This window comes from Aedes albopictus, chromosome 1 (assembly GCF_035046485.1).
Source record: "Aedes albopictus strain Foshan chromosome 1, AalbF5, whole genome shotgun sequence".
In the NCBI taxonomy this organism is placed as follows: Eukaryota; Metazoa; Arthropoda; class Insecta; order Diptera; family Culicidae; genus Aedes; species Aedes albopictus.
Genome location: NC_085136.1, coordinates 172,861,671 through 172,867,670, shown reverse-complemented (window position 1 = coordinate 172,867,670; position 6,000 = coordinate 172,861,671). Strand labels below are relative to the sequence as shown.

At 36.9% G+C, this 6,000-nt stretch overlaps 1 protein-coding gene across 1 annotated transcript in view; it reads left to right on the top strand.

The window, feature by feature from the left end:
* Positions 1-900: 900 nt before the first annotated feature.
* Positions 901-6,000, top strand: part of LOC109427621 (WD repeat-containing protein 20) — a 106,384-nt gene continuing 101,284 nt past the window's right edge. Inside the window, exon 1 of the mRNA XM_062849471.1 lies at positions 901-1,501. Within this exon, the coding sequence (XP_062705455.1) occupies positions 1,079-1,501 (423 nt within the window). The 5' untranslated portion in view covers positions 901-1,078. The remainder of the gene's footprint in view (positions 1,502-6,000) is intronic.

Here is a 6,000-nt window from a genome sequence, read left to right as displayed (position 1 = left end):
TACAGAACTGTCAAAATCTCGTAATGCTTCAATGCTTTCATAATGTAGATTAAACTCTTCATTACTTGACAGATGTAAAATAAAAGTTATGTTGCATTAGCTAAACTATAATACGATGGAATTAATGTTATGATATAATGCTTGTGGTTACTTGGGTAACACTAGTTCAATTGAGTTTAAAACAAGCTAAAGTTTGTTATCTGAGTAAAACCCGAGTAAAACCCGCATAACCACAAACTGTAAATGCAACGTTTCTCATACTGTATATGACCATTAGCAATTGTCTTTTAATCATTTCTCAGACTATCGGAGATAACAGTAAGCTAACCATTCTATGTACAGATTTGCCTGTTTGACAAACGGTAATCCGCCAAATAACAGTATGTGGAATAGGCGGTTAAGATAGGTTACCATAAAAAATCGCTCGTTTTCTCGAACAAATTTTTCGTAATAGGGCACTGCATGAAATTATCTCCTTCTCTTTCACTCTCACAGAAATTATGTAAACAACAAGGCCAAGAAATGTCAAAATCCCATACTTAATCATAACAATGCAGTGCCCTATACCTAGGGGCAAGACAGATCTAACTAGAGCAAATCTGTGTTCGAGGTGTTGTTCAGAATTCCTCACAGCTCCTCAGAATTTCTGCCGTTTTTGCCAAAGTGTGATCTGGCACCAATGTCAAACTGTAAAGTGTTGCGTGTGCTGAATGAAAATTGCAGTTTTGGGGATGTCTTTCAACATATTTCGTCGATCATCGATAAAAAAAGTAACTCAGAATCTTTCAGAGGTGCTCTCGTTTGGCGTGGAATTCTCTTGCCGTGTGCGTAAAAAATCTCAAATTTGGGTAGTTATGGGAGATACCATGTTGAGTAGATTTTAATGAGTGTGTATTGTGTCACAGAAACTGTCAAAAACTGAACGAAACAATATTAGCAAAAGTTATTTTTTTCTGTCTTGTCTGCAAAAAAATGGATTAAGGTTTTGAAGTGTGTGGTAGTTTTAAAATGAAATTTATATAATTGTATTATTCTCGCATGTTTGAAATTACTATTAGTCCAAACCTCATCAAAAGAAATGTCGGTACAATTGGTAGATTCGAGTGGAAAAGATGATTTGAAGACTCAGTTTGTAACTCGCGAGGGCGAGTATAGGTTGATGACGCTGTCGGAGTACTCACGGCCAAATCGTGTAGGATATCAAAATAATCAGAGCAACCCTCAAGTGAGAGTTTCGTTGGTGACACTTCCATCACACCAAACATCCCAACAAACAGTTATCGAAAATGGTAACAATCAAGGCGGAAATACAAACCCAGTTCCATCAACGAATCCCGGATGCACGACAGCAACGGAGACCTCGAATAGTCGCGAGCAAACCCATGGTGTTGGAGGTGGCGTCGGACTATCCCCCAGCTGTTCTACGCCCATCGGTGGCGACAGAATATGCTTTAACTACGGGAAAGAGCTGTATGTTTATGCATATCGTGGAGTGAAAAAGGTAGGCACTTATACGAAAGTCAATTGATTTTCTTTTTACTTTTTGCATTAAGAAAAACATAATTAGAGGATTACTAAACAAATTAAATAACTGCGTAAACCATGATTATCTGATTAATTTAATTGTCCAGCGGTTTACGTTGTTTTGTGAGGTTCCCTAATGATTTCGCCAAATGGAAAAGTTTTCTCAGAAAAAGAAAAAGAATTTAAATATACATACCTACTGTATATTGTTTCCCTCACATTTCGTCAAACAATAACGTAGACCACATTTTTACTTATAGCTATACACTGTGGTTTCTCAAGGAATTAAAGTTTTTTTTTTTTTAATATTTGTTCGAAACATGGTTATAAAACATGGTTATATCTATACATGCGCAGTGCTGATTATAAAGATTCATCATTCGATTTAAAGGACCAAATTTCGCATAATCTGTTCGATGACTGCTAAGAGCAAATAGATTACGACCTCTTACGGCCGATTTCTTCACCTACCCGGCTTAACGACGTAAGCCTGGTTTATCTTAAACCACACTTAAAGTTAATCCAAATTCTTAAGCCAGGTTTAAATATTTGCATTTCTTCACACCGGTTTAGCAAATAAAGGCGACGGCTTACGCTAAGCCAAGCTTAACGAAATTTCCCATATCATTCCAGTGACTTTCCAATGGAAACGTCATTTTAAGCCTCCGATATTTTGAAATGCCCGTTATATGCAGTATGAGCCTCTGTACGAATTTGCCCTGTCCTGCTCACTCTCACAGAAAATTTGAAAACAGCGCGCACAGTAAAAGTCACATTTGACTTTTACTGTGCGAACTGTTTTCAAATTTTCTGTGGGAGTGAGCAGTACGCCAGATTCGTACAGAGGCTCATGGAGTTACCTCCGCTGAAATTTTAGCAGGAATAGCGGAATCGCCAAGGGAATCGTTCAGTATTTTTTTCGGATACAGAAGGAAATTAACAATAATGATCTACCAAGACCATAGGTTCCCAAACTTTTCGGGTGCGCGACCCCCCTTTGCCAGCAGACGTACTTTTCGCGACCCACCATAGAAATTCCCTCATTTGTTGTCTGTTACAGTAAAATATTCAACTGTCCCTCGCGACCCCCTGGATGAATGCCGGCGACCCCCCTGGGGGGTCGCGACCCACAGTTTGGGAAACTATGACCTAGACTGTTGATGTTTTACCTAACGCTAGTATAGAACATCTACCTACGATTTATTATCGTCGCACCACCAAATCGAAGTCGTCGCTTGAAGCACATGCGAAGTTGCAGCTGCGAAGTAAATTTGAATTAATTTTTTCTGTTGCGCATCATTAAGCTTATTCAGAGCTTTAATATGCACTAATCCAAATTGAGTTGCGACATTTCTAAGTAGGTTAAAAATCAATTTTCGCACCGCCGGTCACTTCGGATTCCAAGCAAAAGCATAATAGTACCTACTACATATGATCGTTCCACAACATTTGGTGTTCGAATTTGTCTCTCATTGTACAAAGTTGGAGTGCCACATTGCAGAAAAGGTGTTGCAATGTTGATTTTATGTTTTGATATCCAGAATCGCCTTCGAATAAATAATCTCGAATGTCGACCTGTTAGAATTGTATTTCGATAGTGAGTTTTTGAAAATGTGTTTGTCGTGAGATGCTCCAGAGTTCAGACAATTTTTCGAATATGTTTAAAATTTTGGACTGTGTACATTCAATGAAAGCCACAGCAAAGTTCAAGTTCAACTAGAAACTGAAATCCCATAATAGAAACAGTTTATTCTACTTTTATTCCATTCGTTGGTGTTTTTTTTTTTTTTTGGAAGGTTCGGAAGGTGCGTTTGCGCGGACAACGATAGTTCACTAGGCCTTTGGATAGGATAGAGAACGTAATCCTTCAGAAGCAGTTCACCAGCCGTGCACGGACATGTCGTCCAGTAAGACACTGTTGCGTACTGAGTCAAAAGGTTACGGTAGAAGGTGTGAAAGTTTCGGTTTATTGTCATTTGGTCGATTTTGTATTTGTTTTTTTGTCATGTCTAGGTTTAAAGAATGTTATTGTTCAAATTTATGGTCTGCCATATAGTTCAGTAATCTTTGGTGTGCCTATGATCTGTTAGATAGTCGATGTGTTTGTTATGTCCATTTTTGTTGATCCTTATTTTAGAACAGTTTTTTTTATCTTTGAAGGTTGTATTTCGTCCACATCCGTAGCACTATCAAAAAGGTCCAAATAGGTCCAAATTAAAAAAAAAACCTTCCATACACTCAGCCGAAAAATGTAAAAATATCTAATTTGTCATAAATAGTCTACGTTAGTCAAAGTCGAAGAAGTCAGTTTTTGTCGATTTCGTCTTGATCACACGTTAGCTTCGAATCTATAAGCAAGCACCATTAAATGCTGCACTTCCCACTATTAGTTTTTTAGTTATTTTGAATTGATATCGCAAGAAAATATCATTAAGCATTAGGCATGAAACATATAAGGGTTTACTCACAAAACTATCAGATATAAAAATAATTAAAGAGAAGATTAAATCACGAAAGCACCTCAAATGTTGAGACCTATGTATTAGGAAATTGAATACACGAGATACTACTAATTATTTCATATTTGAATTGAATTTTTTAGTGTATTTGTTAAAATTAACCAAATAGTGGGAAGCCCATGCAACAGTTCAAAGTCTGCTAACTCAAAAAAGATTCCGATACCCGTCACAAAACACAAATATTTTCATTATGATTCACAACGACTCTCGGTACCCTCCCAGACTCAATCGATCGGAACTGTTTTCTGGGTATAGAAACTACTAGGCCCCAGCAGGTTCCTCCTGTATATCGAGCATTTCTGATAAATCAGCCATACTCCATCTGTAGCAGCCGGTTCGCAATGAACCGTTGGAAGCGCATTAAAGTGTTAAAGGTGATATTTTCATTACAAGAATTACAATTAACATCCTTCACTTTAATACCGTCAAACCCTGTGATCTTGGCCAGGGTATTCCATTCGTTGGTGTTTTTAATACTTTATTTAAAAAATGTTTAGGTGCCGTTCACAATGCTCTAAAGAAAAGGAAAATATGATCGTGCGTTACGGCCCATGCAAAAAATTAGGATTTTAATATAAAAATGTGTTAATACGATGCACGCTGCCTTGTACTAAAATATGAAACAGAACGTTTTTTTGCAGTGCTGAAATAGTTATTTATGCCACAAGTTGCAAAAATGATGATTTTTTCAGCACGAGTTGTACATTAATCCAACCATCAGGCTTGCCGAGTTGGATAAATACAACGAGTGCTGAAAAAATCGAGTTTTGCAACGTGTTGCATACAAAGTTTTTTGTAATTACGAAAAACACCCATCAATCACAACCTTAACTGCACATTCTGAGAAAACATGCAAGCGGGCTTCCACGTGTATTAGCCATCTTAGCCTATGATCCGATCAGGTAGGCGTTTCACTAGGCCTACAGACCAGGACAGACCGAAATGGTCGGTCACAAATTCTCAAGCTCTCGCCCAGTTCAGTCATTAACAAAAACTTTGTTGCTCAACGATCGCTCTAGCTAGTAACGATTGTCTGCTGCCCAAGTATATTTTTGCAGTCGCTTCCCAATAAATCAAAAAGTACCAACATATTTAGAACAAAATGCCATGAAAAATCTGAATTTTTCTAATGAGTTTCCTTTAGACTATTCGTTAATTGCAAAAGAAACAAAATCAGACAACTTTTTATCATAATTGGCAGAATTTGTTACTCTTGGGTGACCAAAGAAAATACCAAATGGTTTTAAGAACTTTTTTGCCCAAAAAGATATTTTAGAAATAGTAGACGGAGTTTTGCTTGTAGAAAATAAAGTAATTATTCCGGAGACACTAAAAATGAAAATTTTAAAACTTTTACATGCTAATCATGGTGGCATGGTAAAAAGGAAAAAAACTGGCACGAACAGTAGTTTTTTGGCCCCGGTATTAATGCAGAACGAAGCTTATCGTCAATCTAGGAAAAGAAAACATATTGCAAGAAGCCCTATAGTGACTCGGTCTAAGTTAAGACGAATCAGTCAAGATTAAATTTTGGCGTTCTGAGCATAGTTAATGTTGATTATTGTATTTTCGATCGACATTTAAGTGCAGCTAAGACTAATTAGTGATTAATTTATTGCAGGCCGATTAAAGCCTGATATTTCTAGAACACATGCAAATAGTTTTGCTGTATCTACATGCTTAACATGTTTATATTTTCTTCTTTATTATATCAAAAATCAAGTTTGAAAATATCTTCTGCTGCCGGGGCAAAATGGACACTCACCTTTTTGAAAGAAGCGACAAGGGAAAAATATAACCTAAATCACAAACCAACCAAATTATTCGATTTCAGTATATTTTCGGTTAAATGTTCGCTATAGTAGACATAGGGTGAAACAAATAGGTCAAAAACGACAGAAGTGAAAAATACCCAAGTAACCATTAAGCATTAAAAATGACATTAAGTCAGCTCTAT